General features: G+C 39.9%; 1 protein-coding gene across 1 annotated transcript in view; it reads left to right on the top strand.

The window, feature by feature from the left end:
• The first annotated feature begins 326 nt into the window (after positions 1-326).
• LOC121169498 (eukaryotic translation initiation factor 1-like) overlaps positions 327-15,285 on the top strand; it is a 47,328-nt gene continuing 32,369 nt past the window's right edge. The window contains exon 1 of the mRNA XM_041000078.1: positions 327-407. Within this exon, the coding sequence (XP_040856012.1) occupies positions 327-407 (81 nt within the window). The remainder of the gene's footprint in view (positions 408-15,285) is intronic.

Genomic DNA, 15,285 nt, shown 5'->3' with positions numbered 1-15,285 from the left:
TTTCATCACTTTTAGTTCTTTGAACACTAATCAAAATCATTGTACTGGTAAATAGAAATCAAAAGCTGTAGAAGCACATTTGATGAAAATTGTACTTAGATCAGTGATTCCTAAACCTTGCTGTATCTTTTGGGTTGCAATAAAAAAAAAAAAAACACAGTTCAGGCCTCAGTACCCAGATTTAATGGTTTGCTATATTTGAAAATCAGTCATGGTTGGGAACCAACTGCTTTGGGAGTTTGAATTTTGAATGATTATGTGCACAAAGATAGAGAATTGCTAAAATTTATGTATTAGCCTAACGTAAGCAAACCAGTGCATAGAACATGGACGAAGACGGCATAAAACAGAACAAGGACTGGAATAAGGAAAGAATATTTTTGCCTAAGGGTTGTAAGAAGGGGCTGGTAATAAGTCAAAATCTAAGCCCCTGTTAGTGATGCTTGAAATTGGTTCTATATTAGCATGTACTTACTCTTGTTGAATTTAACTGCCTAATAGACCATGCATAGTTCACCAAGTGGTATAGGCATTATTACTCCCAATGTGCAGGTCTTGATTTAAGAATTTCTTGTTTTACTATCAATGCATTTTGATGCTATTCTTTGAGAAGTATAGTTTTGACTCTTTTCACAGAATGAGAGTATTCATTGCATATAAAGCCACCGGGATAAACTCATTGGACTTCACCAGAGAGACTTTATCCAATCTGGTCCTAGTCACTTCCCATAGGCTCACTCTCTAAATACTTCAGGCAGGTTAAGTTTTCTTCCTTTGCATAACTCTTAATGGGCATGAAATTTCAACATGTGAAGCCTTGAGGGACACTCAAACTCTATCTAAATCAGCAGGTTTTTGCAATGTGCTGTGAATTGTGCAAGGAATTGGAGCTGTAGCAGTGAAGAGGAGGAACATAGCTCTGGCCTAAAATATGCTCCCCTTTCCTCTCCACCTTTAGATCCTTCAAGACTCAGCCCCAGGTCACTCTATCTTGTGTCCTTCTTTCAGAAAGACTCAACTTACAGGTTATTGTCTTGCTTTCAAAAAGCAATCAGTTTGTACACCATTTGAGTCAACATATATTCAGTTTTGAATGTTGCTAATAATATTTTTGATTTCAAAGAACAAAATACCTCACTAATGGCAGCTGAACCACAGGGTATTCGAGAAGGAAACTGTTGTACAGCTGATCTGGAATGGCCAGTGTGGCCTTAAGGAGTCAGGCTGCTTTGATCTTCCACATCACTTTCTTTAGTGAGTCAGTGCTATCTTTTCTTATGGTTTGAAAAAAAGCTACCGTAATTGCACATATCAGATGCATTTTTCTCTTTCTTACATTATAACAGTCAAAACAGGATATAAGAGAACAATAGTAGTACTGAAACAACCTTGTTCTGTGCCTTTCTCTGAAGCTCCAATGGATTTCTAGCCACTAACAAAGAGGTGCAAGGTTCTCATTGCTAGATTAAATTATGGAGTGTTTATACTCTAGATCTGGACATATTTGTTCCAGAACACTGTTGGGATATGTTAGGAGAAAAAAGATGAGAGAAAGCTATTTTCTGGGACACCAATTACATATGCTAAAGTGCACAATTTTGGTTTGTATATTTATTAGCTGTGATATTTTGAACAAATTATTGACCCTTCCTAATTCTCAATTAAGGCATCTGCAAAAGTGTTTAAATTACAATATTGGTTTAGCAGCATCAGATGAAATACGCCACTAAAAATGCCTCGCATATAGCAAGTACTCAAGAAATTTTCCCCATATAAAGATTAGGGATAGCTCTAAAACATCACACCAATAGCAGTGTTCCAAGATTTTGATCTATAATACTGTTTGCAGATAATTCAGGTAATTATAGAGAAACTTTACAATGTGCTTCTATGCTTGCATATGAATGTAATAATATAACCAGTGTTGAAAGAGACCTCTAGATCTAAACATGCTTTCTTTGCTTGGAGTGTGTCTCCTGTTACAATACAATAGCTCTGAGTAGAAAAACACAGTAAGCCGTATATCAAGCAACCGTGTGCAAGTATAAATTTTGTAATCATGTCTTTCATATGATAGGTGGCTTAAAGTAGATTGAAGACTTAGAATGTCAAATTGGATATGTTCTACTCTTATTTAACTTCAAGAGATCATGAAATAATAAGTTAGTTCACACTAAACTGCTAACAGTTAATTTCAATATCATGCGTTAAATAGTCTAGCTGAATTTATACTTTCCCCTCTGGGTTAGAATCTAGAACTGAATAGATCTGAATTTGACTCCCATCTCCAGCTTATATGTATGATCTTGGGCAAGTCATCCAACCACTGTGAGCTGCATTATCCACCAATAAAGCAATTGGTCTCAGACTCAATGGTCCTCCTGACCAAGACTGATTCCTACTGACACAAGAGATTTGTGGAAGCTATTTTGGTAAAACACCTGAGTCAATAACACTAATTTTTATTAACAAATAATGTGCACTTATTCTATCTACACCCCACCCTTCTCTTTTTGAAATATATTTGTTTTTATTTGAAAGGCAAAGTTACAGACAGAGAAGGAGAAACAGAAAAAGAGAGAAAACGAGACCTTCCATTTGGTGGTTCACTCCTCAAATGGCTGTAATGGCCAGACTGGGGCAATTTGAAGCCGAGGGGAGGGGCAGCTTCTGTATCTTTCATGAAGATGCAGAGCCAAAGGACTATGAGTTTCCCTCCATTGCTTTCCCAGGAGATTAGCAGGGAGCTGTATAGGACGCAGAGCACCCAGAACTTGATCCAGCACACGTATGGGACACAGGCATCGCAAGCAGAGGATTAAGGTACTATGTCGTGGTAGCGGCCCCACACCTCATCGTTCTGCACAAGCTCTGGAAGGAACAAACTCACAGACATATTGGGAGTCACAAATGGGACAAGACAGTCTGATGTGACTCTGTCCTTCCTCACTGTTAAACAGGCAGCGCCAAGCCCAGAGTCTGTCACGTGATTTGTATTTGCAAAATGAGTGCATTATTTGGCTACTTTCAAAGGCTGAAAATATAATGGATTGCTTGTGGGTTTTTTGTTTGTTTGGATAAAAACATCATAAGCCTACTTGATTATTACGACCAAACCATTTGTGTAAAAAGCATCTTGTTCTAAAGATAGAAGGTAAAAATGAACCAGCCAAGCTAGGGTTTTTAATTTTCCCCATACAGATCTGGACTTTGGACAACATTTCATTTTGTACAAGGTTGGACTTTGATGTTCGTCTCTTCTCAGACTGCTCACAAATCACTTCCTGCAGTGAGAAGTAATTTTTGAAAGGAGCAGCAAAGCCTGATCCTTGGGGGCAAACTCAGCTAGGCCTTTCTGGCTTCTTTAGAAATGAAACATGTAGACAGTGGTTTTACTTTTTCCTTAAACCAAACAACACAGAAATTGTGCCTTGAAAAGTACACGAAAATTAAGTCCAACTCATGGAAAGACGACAATCTCTAATAGTGGGCATTCTGTAGTTGTGATTCTTGCTATGTTACCCCTCTACCTCATTGGGGGCTCTGATAGTGTTGTTTTTATTTGCTTCTTTAATTTTTTCCCTTCAACCCTGTGCCTGAAAAAACCCTTTGTGCTTAGTCCTTTAGACCTCATGGTACATATACTTTTTACCATTCATTGGTACATATACATTTTATTATTTATTAGCAAGTATGCATTTTATCATTTGTTAAGTAAATTTGTTTTGCCCTTTTTGGCTCTTTGTTTTCTACCAGGCACTGGTAAAAATCCTGAAAGTCAGAGATGAGTGAGGCATTGTCATTGCACTCAAGGAATTCACAGTCCTTGCAGGGGTAGGCAGACACACTCCAATAGATAACTTCTCTTACTCAGATGTGAGACAGTACTGTGGGAGTTCACGTCTCCATCTCAAGTGCATCTGATTTATCATCTTTATCTCTAATTCTGAAAGAGAAGGCGAAGTACTCATTAAATGTCTTCAAGCTTCAGAGAAAGAACAGGCTGTAGATGTATTTTTGGCAGATCACCCCTTCCCATTGTCACTAAAATAACACCACGAGGCTACTTACTCAGTCTTTTTTAAAGGCTAGTCTTGCTAATAATATTATGCTTCTTACCCCCCATCCCTAATGAATAACAGAGTGTTTAGCAGAAAAGTTGGGGATCCCATCAGTTAGCTGGAAGACAGACAAGTCTTGTCTACTGGGAGTCAGTTGGAGTGTTTTGGGAAGGAAGCAGCTTGACATGGAGGTTGTTGTCGTTTCTGGGGTTCTCTCATTTCCTCTGGTGCTGCAAATTTAACTGAAAATGAGCAGAGAAGCAATGGAGGGCAAACCTTCGTGTAAGTACTCAGCCCCCAGAAGTCCTGAGGTCTTCCACCAGTCCAAATGGACACATTTAGGAATAACATTTTCCATTTCTGCAAAGGGAAGAGGAATGTGAACAAGAGCGAAGCCAGCCTGAGGTCCTGCCCTCATATAGTGTGCGGGACTCAGCCCGTCTGCCTCTGTGCTCGGGAGGCTCCATACCTGGCCTGCCCAGTAGTGAAAAGCTGAGTAATGCTCTTTCTGAATGACAATGACAGCAGCAACAGCAAGATCTAAAATGATATCTGTGAGGGGAAAAAATATCTTGGGGAAACTTGGCATTACGAGTGTTGAGTTTGTCAAGGAATTAATTGTAGGCTATTTTTTATAATAAAAATAACATAAAAATAAAATATTGTTTAACATTTTAAATTTTTTTATTGGAAAGGCAGATGTTCAGAGATTAGGAGAGACAGAAAGCTCTTCTATCTGCTGAATCACTCTCCAAGTGCCTGCAATGGCTAGAGCTGAGCCAATCTGAAGCTAGGAGCCAGAAGCTTCTTCTGGGTCTCCCACATGGGTTCAGGGTCCCAAGGCTTTGGGCCATCCTCTACTGCTTTCTCAGCCTCCAAGCAGGGAGCTACATGGGAAGTGGAGAAGCCAAGACACAAACCAGCATCCATATGGGTTCCTGGTGGATGTAAGGTGAGGATTTAGCCACTAGGCCATTGTGCCAGGCCAAAGCTGTTTTATGTTTGCATACTTTTTCATTTTGGCCCTTCTGAAGGCTAACATTTGTGATGGCCATGTTACCTTTTCCATGATTATATCACATGCAGATGCAGATTCCCCAAACCATTGATCTCTAACAAATAGGTATAATGTCTGTTTACAAGGGTGATGAAAAATTCAGGATTTCTGGGTACCAGTCAGGCATGTGAAGAGCATAGATGTCTCCAGAAGAAAAAGCAAAAGGCTGGACAGACCATCCTAGTACTGAAGTCACAGGGCAGCTTGTTGCTCCCCAAATTGGAGAACCAGTGGTTATATACTCATGAACATAGTGGAAAGGAAACTCACTTTCTGAGAGTTAAAGGAAAAAAAAATTAAGCTATTTGGCTGTTATTGACATTTTTGCGAGTTTACCTACTGGACACAATTAGGTTCTCACGGAGAAGATCAAAGAGAAATGTTTTTGTGCTTCCACCAGGCGGGGGAGGAAACTGATCAGTTTGAAATATACCAGAACATTCTGTTCTCATTAACAAGGCCTGCTTTCAGGAGAAATTATTTTACCAGAACTTAAATTATTGGGATTTGTCCAGAGCCTGATTGGCTTAGGAGAAAGGAAACACGTCATTCTCTAGTCCTCCACATAAAGAGAAGGAAATACAGAATTCCAGTCAATTCAAGCCATGCCATTCCATGTAAGAGGTGAAAAAAATGCATAATACTTAAGGTAGCAGAGCAGAGGCACAGGCTGGCCACAAGTGTGAGAACAAATCATAGAAAGATCCAATGCTTCTCCTGAGCCGACAGCTTATCACCACGTCACTAAAGGATACCTGCTAACAGTTCCTTTTAACCACTGCATCACATTTGCCTTTCAAAAAAAATATTAGACAGGGCTGGAGTAGTGGTGAATCAGATTAAGTCTCTGCCTGCAATGCTAGTATCAAATCTGAATGCTGTTTCAAGTGCCAGTTGTTCACAGTTTCAGATACTACACAGCCCAAGGTCAATATGTTGGTATCAACATCTGATGAAGGTTTCTGTCTGCTTCCAAGATGGTGCCTTGATCAACACATTCTCTGTAGTAGAGGGATGTTATACCCTCGCATGGATGAAGGGTAAAAAAGGAATGAATTTTATTCATCCTAAGGGCACTGAATCCCATTCCCAAGAGAGGAACCCTTAGGATCCAACCACCTCTTAAAGGTCTCACCTTCTAATACCACCACATTGGCAACACCACAGTTCTGGAGGGGACGCACTCAAACTATAGCACACTATCACTGAACTCCTCAAACTGTGTCTTCCTCATACACAAAACACATACATTCCATCCCAATACCTCCTGATATCCTGTCAGCATGAAATTCAAAGTCCAAGTCTAGAGTCTCAGCTAAAATCAAATATTGAGATTCCAGATATATTTCACCTTTAGGCAGGTTTCCCTGAAGCCTTGAAATAAATCAAGATATGGAGTTCCAAAATACAAAGGTGGAGTAGGCATTAGGATAGATATGTCAGTTCCGAAAGGGAAAAAAATAGATGAAAGGAATAACAGGTCATCAATAGGTCCAAAACTTCAATGGGGCAGCATCAGTACCGTGAAGGTTTGAGTACAATCTTAATCTTGTTGTGCTGCCTTCTAGATATACATGTGGTGATTGTGTCCCCAAGGCACCAGGCAGCCCTGCTCCTGTGACTTTGCTGGGCATAACGCACACCTCAGCTCTCACACAGCACTGCTGCTGCATGCTGGCAACTCTGGAGCATTGGTTTCCAGGGCCAGCCTTGCTGCCGGGACTCAACTAGGCATTTCCTTAGTAGTGACTTTCTGTGGCAGCTCTAATCCCCAAAGTTTCACTGGCTATGACTCTAGTGAGGATCTCTGCAGGCTCACTTGGTGGCAGGTCTCTGTCTAGGTCCTGAGGATCTCTGGCCCTATCTTTTGAAATGCAGATGGAAGCAATGTGGCTTATTACCTAGCTTTCTACCTTTGCAGACTTGCTATCAGTGGGTGATGCCAAACTTTCCCAGAGCCTGCCTTCCAGAGCAATGACCATATCCATGTGTTTGTTGGGGGGTGGGTGGGCACCTAGGTCACAGCTGGGGGTGTCGAGGAGCACTGCCCTGGAATGTGAGGAGCGGAGACTTCAAGCAGTCTTGAGCAGTGATCCTGAAGTTCTCAAGTGTGCTTTCAGCCCCTGCCCCCAAAACCATTCTGCCCCCCAACTAAGGAAGGCCTAAGTGCTCTGGACCTGTGATGGAAATGGTAGCCTGAAGATCTGCATGCTGCCTGTGGGGTCACCCTCCGCTCTCCTGATGACTGGCATCTGGCTTCCTTCTCCCCTGTTTGGCTGCACTTTGGCATTCTCCATGATGCAATCTTTACATGGCCAAGTTGAAAACTTTCTAAATCTTTACATTCTGCTTACCTCAGAATTATAAACTTTACCTTTAAATCATTTCTGTCGCCTCACATTTTAGTATAAACAGTTGAGAGAAGCCATGCAGCATCGTGGACACTTTGCTCATTACAGATTTCTTCTGCCTGCTCTTCTATTCAGTTGCTTGAAAATTCTGCCTTCTAGAGTCCTAAAATGCAGAGTAATTCATCAAGTCCCCTCCCCGACTTTTTTTTTTTTTGCATATCTATATGCTTTGTAGCAAATGTGGCTCTTCCTCTGGCTTCCAATACCTTGTTCCTCATTTCCTTGTGAGACCCCCTCAGAACAGTTTCCACTGCCATAATCCCTAGGAGAGTGAGGTGCTGCTCTTCTGAGAGCTGGCCCAACTCGCCCTGAATGCTGCCTTCACGACTCATTAACCTCCCATAGGGCATACCTCCCAATACCCCTGCACTGGAGGTTAAAGTTCTACATGAATTTTTGAGGAAATACATTCAAACATAACAACTGAGGAAAAGTAAAAGCTACGTTTTCAATTCAGTGGCTAGAGATAAATATAGACACACATATAAGATCTAGTTTTTAACTTAAAATTTATGATAATTTTGCAATAATTATGGACTTTGAGGGAGGTTGAACATAGCCAATCTTTAACAGTGGCTGCCTGGGGATAATGTGGTTGGGCATGTGGGCTTTTTTTCAAATTTTACTTTGCATACTTTGCTATTTTTGATTTGTCAGAATGAACATGTAGTATCATTAAAATATTTTAATAGCTCTTTATCGAAAAAGTAATTTCGAAAAAATAGTAAGTAGTGATACTAAAACTTCTTAAACTTTTAAAGTTAAACTTTTGGAAGTGCTTATTAATCGTAAGTGCAATAACATTTACACATACTCAGGTATCGAGAGAAAGCCATCTAAATACCATAATGCATATGTAAATATCGTATTTTAAATTAGAATTAATAAAGACCTTATACACACAGGGAGACAAAGCAGGATAAACATTCTTTTTAGCATGTAGAAATCTACCTAGGTATATATTATACGCAAAGTAAAAATAAAAGTCATCACCTACCTAGGCTGGTCTCTTTTTTTTTTCATGAGGCTCCATTGTTACGACTCACTTATATAAAGCTTCGTGTTTCTTTCCTCCTCCAAAAAAAATTAGTTACCATTCTCAGCTGCAGCGCTTCCAGGCAATGGAAAGGTCTGGTACTCCATGTTTTCACAGTACCTTGACAAGGGCTGGCAATTTTCTTCAGCTGCTACTTTAGTTAACAATCTTTAATGGTCAAGTCTCCACGCTCTCCCTTCTCTTTTCTAACAGGTGTCAAAAGCTATTCACTAGCTCTTTCCCCTTTCTGGTAACAAGTTCCTTTCCTATTGCTACTGATTGCATTAGGAGGACAGTGGCAATTCTTTCCCATTTTAAAAAATATTCAGAGTAAAAAAATGACTGGGCTTTTGGTTCTTTTCCCTTTGTTTATATGCCTTATAAATGACTGATCTGTAGTTAGGCAATAGGTCCTTGTAGAAAACAGGGTATCAACTCTTTTTTTTTTTTAAGATTTATTTATTTGTTTTTATTAGAAAAGCAGAGTTACAGAAAGGGAAAGACAGAACAAAAGATCTTTCACCTGCTATTTCCCTCCCCAAATAGTCACAATGGCCAGAGCTGAGCTGGTCTGAAGCCGGGAGCTAGGAGTTTCTTCCAGGTCCCCCACATGGTTCAGAGGCCCAAGGATCCTCTGCTGCTTTCCCAGGCCATAAACAGAGAGCTGGATTGGAAGTGGAGCAACAGGGATAAGAACCGATGCCAATGGAATGCCAGCTCTTGAAGTTGAAGGATTAGTTTGTTGAGCCACTCTGCTGGTCCCCTAAGTTACCAACTCACTCAATTGACTTTGCTTCTTCCAGACCAATGGTTCATATCCATAAGAAACTTTTCCTTTTCAGTATATTTCAAATCATATCATATACTGCTACAGAGCTCCACTACCCTTAATTAATTTTTAAAAATATACTTTATGATCTTTTTGTTTGGTATGCAGAGAGACAAAAAGACAGACAACAATCTTCTATCCTTGAATTCACTTCCTAAATATCAGCAACAGGTCTGTGCTAAGCCAAAGCTGACACCTAGAAACTCAGTCTGGGTGTCCTATGAGGATATCAGGGGCCTAAATAATTGTGCCATCCATTCATGTCTCTTTGAGTGTGAGTTCAAAGTAGCTAGGACTAGGATCAGGCACTTTAATATGAGATACATGTATCCCAAGTGGCTACTTAGCCACTGCCACACAGCCACCCTTACTAGCACTATTTTTAATGAGGGCTGCTTTAAAAACATGTTTTGACCTTTCCTCTCGAAAAATTTTAAGGGCCATTTAAAGAACACACACAAGTTTTGTTTAAAGAGTAATGTGGACCTCTCTTCTAAATTTGGAATAATATGGTGAAGAGTTAAAGAGTAAGAATGACATGTCAGTTCACCAAGAATATCATATACTCTTTTTCTTCATGGTGGGATAGAAAATGTTGATCCTTAACCCAATAGCATCATACACTATAGTAAAACACTATAGATGCATTCCTATTAAAATCAGGAGCAAAGTAAGAAGACCAACTGTCACCATTACGATTTTCAAATTTTCTATCCTGGGCAATAAACCAGAAATCAAAAATAAAAACCTTTACTACTACAAATTAGGATACTCAGTCAATATGTATAAATGAGATAATTTCCTAACCCAAGAGAATCTAAATGGAGTAATTTATAATGAGCTATAAAATTTACCACTTTGTCTAAATATTTTAGTAACCAGTTAGAAAACACAAAGGTAAGTCAATTTTTTTTCTAGTAACATCAAACTTTAGAAGTAACTTAGGAATAACTTTAACAAGAAATGTACAGGGTTTGGGGTAGGGTGTTTACTTGGGTTCCATACCTGGCTCTGGCTATTGATGGCAGCTTCCTGCTGATGCAAACCCTAAAAAGTAGCAGGGATCACTGAAATCATCGGACACCTGCATTGTGGTAGACCTACATTTTGTGTCTCCCAGGTCAGCCCAACCCAGCCTCCTTCAGCCTTCGTCGGCATTTGGAGAGTGAATCAGTAAGCGAGCAATGGCTGGAACTGAGCTCATCTGATGCTGGAAGGCAGTAGCTTCTTCCAGATCTCCCACAGGTTGTTCAGAAGCCCAAGGTCTTGGACTTTAGTCTGCTGCTTTTCCAGGCCATTAGCACTGAGTTCAATGGAAACTTGGGCAATTGGGACTTGAGCCAGTGCCCGGTTTGTATGTTGGTGCCTCAGGAGGAGACTTAACCTGGTGCTGGCCCCGCTTCCGTTTCTGATCCAGCTTCTTCATAATGCACCTTGGAAAGCAGCAGAGGATGGCCAAACTCTAGGGTTTTGGATAGCCACATGGGAGAATCTTTTTTGTTCGTTTGTTTTAAAGATTTATTTTTAAATTTCTTTGAAGATTTATTTATTTTTATTCAAAAGACGGATATACAGAGAGGAGGAGAGACAGAGAGGAAGATCTCCCGTCCGATGATAAACTCCCCAAGTGGCCACAACGGCTGGAGCTGAGCCAATCCAAATCAGGAGCTTCTTCTGGGTCTCCCACGCAGGTGCAGGGTCCCAAGGCTATGGGCTGTCCTGGACTACTTTCTCAGGACACAGGCAGGGAGCTGGATGGGAAGTGGGGCCACTGGGGTTAGAACCGGTGCCCATATGGGATCCTGGTGCGTTCAAGGCAAGGATTTTAATTGCTGTGTTATAGTGCCAGGCCCAAGATTTATTTATTTCTATTGGAAAGTCAGGTATACAAAGAGGAGGAAAGACAGAGAGGAAGATCTTCCATCCATTGATTCACTCCCCAAGTGGCTGCAACGGTTGGAGCTGAGCTGATCTGAAGCCAGCAGCCGCTTTCAGGTCTCCCACATGGGAGATTCTTATGGAATTATTTGTGTCTGGTTTTATTACGGACTAGATCTAGCTGCTGAAGCCATTTGAGGAGTGAATCAGTGGTTGGAAGACGGCTTTCTTGTCTCTCCTGCTCTCTCTGTTACTCTGCTTTTCAAATAAAATAAATATTAAAAAACAAAAGCATTTTTGTTTTGATAGATGCTACTTTCCCACCAGGATTCTTGATTATTTTGTTAAGAACAATGGGGGAAAATCATTCCTGATGGTCTAGACGCTTCTAGGAAAAATTAAGAGGCATAGTTTTATCTATCAAGATTTTCTTCTAATGTTTCATTCTCCTTCAGTGAGTATATAAGTAACAAGAGCTGAAGTGCATGCTTTGGAAAATGATGTCAAATATTTAAAAAGATTAGCACTACCTCTGAGTTTCTCTTTTGCAGGTGTCTGGTTGAACATAGATTTCATTATTTCTACTCTTTGATCTAAAGAGCCTTTTAAGAGGTAATTTCAAGATATTATTTCCTTGGGGACAGACACCTCAATTAGCACATCTGTTAAGGTAGCATCAAAGTCATCTTTTGGAAGACTTCATTGCAAAAGCAAATAGATTCCAGTTAATACTTATGTATTATGTGTAACTTTATTTTTATAAATTAAATTATATATTTAAATATTTCACTCATAAGACTTGTATATCCGAAGATAGAGTATGATCCAATATGATCCAAAGTGAGAGAAAGGAGACATTTTTAGGATAATTTCATATTCTTTTTTATTTTATTTTATTTTATTTTATTTTATTTTATTTTATTTTATTTTATTTATTTTTTTTTTAGGAACAAGAGAAGGTAACATGGTACAGCTATCTCAGTTTGATGACAAGTTCTTTAGACTTCACCTTGCCAGTTTGGCAAAGAGAGTCACAGATTTGGGATTGAGGATGCTGCCTTCCCATCAGTGGTGTCACTCAAGCGCTTCAAAACATTTTGGTAGCAGTTTACATTTTAGTCAAAATAATATACATCTTTGCTGTTTTTTTTTGAGGGTTTTGTTTTGTTTTGTTTTTTTAGTTTTGTGATCACCAGTTCACTGAGCAACTCCAGGAAACCAGGAAAGCTTTCACTGCAAGTGAGATTTTAGAAACAAAACAAAACAAAACCAAAAAACCCTCAAAGACAAAAAAACCCTGCATGCTAATGCTCAGTGAGGAAGCCCTGGACAACCACATCGTATAACGATGACGCAACATCCTTCTGGGAGTTGTGCATATTCCAGGAGTCAGGGTTAGAGTCTGCATTCACACTTAGCACAGGTGACCTTGGATAGAATAGTTCTGCACTTCTTTATGTCATTTTCGAAGGATGTGGTGAAGAATTCTGGAATTTCTTGGAAATATATTAAAGATGATACAGATTAAGAGGGAATGAAAAGAAATTGCTGGATGGTCTTTCCAGTCAAAATATTTTAAAAATATTTTTTATGTATTTGAAAGGGAGAGAGAGAAAGAAAGAGAAATATTTTCCATCTGTTGGTTCACTCCCCACATGGCTGGAAGTGAGTTGATCTGAAACCAGGTACCAGGAGCTTCTTTTGGATCTCCCATGTGGATACAGGGACTCAAGGACCTGAGCCATCCTCTGTTGCCCTCAAAAGTCCTCAGCAAGGAGCTGGATCAGAAGTGGTGCATTTGTGATACAAATCAACACTTATATAGGATGTTGGAGCTGCAGGTGTGGGGTCTAGCCTGCTGTGTTATGGTGCTGGCCCCAGTCAAGCTTGATTTTATTGTATCATTTTGACTTGCATTTATTTAAAAATTGGGATTACACTGTTTGCAGAGGCCACTGGACCACCCTTCCCATCCCCACCCCTTAATGTTTTGTAGGAGAAATGTGTCAAGATACTGTGTGACAAGGAGCAGCTTAGGTGTTTCTTCCTTGTTCACCATGCAGTGATTCAATGCCTATCACCTTCCTCAGCACCATCACCTCCCTCTCCTTTCCTGTCACTGTGAGTGACACACCAGCTGATGGTGTTATGAATAGGAAGGTTTGGGCAGAGTGACTGTCAGAAATATTTTTACCGTGTGAAGGGACATTTGTGGAATGCAATGGCATCATTGCCTCTTGCCCCTCGGAGAATGTGGCATTGGATGCTGGGCTGTTGCCATTGTACCCAGCATACTGAAATGATTTTCTGGCTTCACCGAATATTACAAAATACCTAAAAAATGCCTCACCTTATATATCTTAATGTGCTTGTTTTTATGGTCTTCCTTATGGCCAAACTCAGATTTTGTGTTTTGGCTGAGGCCTCTGAATACTTCAGTAAATGCTAGTACCAGAATTAGAATGTTCCCCTTGAGTTGCTGTGAGATTTGTGCTAAAGTTCACAATGTGAATTTGATAGCTTCAAACATGAGGTATGTGCTTGCTGCATTTATTGAAATCCCTCAGTCCCCTATCACTTTCCTTTGATTTCAAAGTTATGGAATTGTCCAGTATGTTTGCTCAGAATGACCTGATGTGACTCAAGTGTTATTCTGGGTATGGCACTGTTTCCAGTTATGTTGGCCCACGCGTTTTAATGGATTTGATTTGAATTATCAATGCAAATGACTTGCTTGCATGGGATTCTTTTGTCTTTTCTATTGTAATAACATTATATTCCTTTTTCAGATATTTCTTTGTATCAGATTACAATGAGACATCTTGATATAAAGCAATGTTAAGTGGGGTTGACTCAGTGTTTATCTTTAAACATGCAAATTTTTTAATTTGGATCATGTTTTATCGACAAATGCATAAGCCTCTAACATGTTTTGGATAGTGTCTGAAAGGATTACAAGGTTTCCCGTACCTCAAGCCATGTGATAATCTGAAAAATATTTCTATTTTATTTATTTATTTTGGAAACAATTTATGAGCCACTATGTCTTTGTGAATAACTAAATCCAAGAAAATATGTTGATTTGGCTTTATGTACGGAATCCCAGCTAGCTTTAGTCAGAGGTGAGCTTATTGGTTGTGTATTTTTTGAGACTTGATGATTCCTGCCTTTAAAACAGTTCCATTTTACTGATTCATTTGAAACTACTCCTTAGTGTTTCATTTCTAGCAGTGGTATGATGAAACACAAATAGCTTTCGATGGGCTATATATCATTCTGCTGTCTAACATTACCATCTTTAATACAGATTTATTGAACAGATAACTGATAATCAGCTGCTAAGACCTGTCACGATCAAGATTTGGTATTGGTGAAAGTGGATGATATGATTCGCTATTGGCTTAGGTGAAAAATAAGTCATCTCTAAGTCTGTTTTCACTAGGGAAAGATGCCGGTATAGAATTCACTGACTTCACTGAATTTTCAATTTCTCTGAAAGTGCTTGCCTGTGACATATAGGTAAAGTTAGACTCCCTTATGGCTGCTGTGTCCTCCACCCTGCAGGGTAATTGCATACAGCGGCCTAAAGGCTGAGCTATTCTCTTTGCAGGTGGCTAAGATGCATTTCGGTTACACCTCCCTCTTTCCATAATGTCTTTAGGTGTCATCATCCGGCTGGTTTTGGAAAAGCAGTCATTGGGAATGTTTTCATTTAGGATTCTTGATGCTTTTCCCTTTAATGAAGGGAATCCTGGTTAATATGCTTTTTAAGATTTATTTCATTATTATTTTTATTATAAAGTCAGATATAAGGAGGTGAGGAGAGATAGAGAGGAGATCTTCTGTCCGTTGATTCACTCCCCAAGTGGCTGCAGTGGCTGGAGCTGAGCCAATCCAAAGCCAGGAGCCCAGAGCCTCTGCTGGGTCTCCCACGCAGGTGCAGGGTCTCAAGCCTTTGAGCCATCTTTGACTGCTTTCCCAGGCCACAAGCAGGGAGCTGGATGGAAAGTGGG

Source organism: Ochotona curzoniae, unplaced genomic scaffold, assembly GCF_017591425.1.
Source record: "Ochotona curzoniae isolate NIBS_2020 unplaced genomic scaffold, NIBS_Ocur_1.0 scaffold_1852, whole genome shotgun sequence".
NCBI lineage: Eukaryota > Metazoa > Chordata > Mammalia > Lagomorpha > Ochotonidae > Ochotona > Ochotona curzoniae.
Note: the sequence above shows the minus strand (reverse complement) of the source record. Positions and strands in the feature narration are given on the sequence as shown.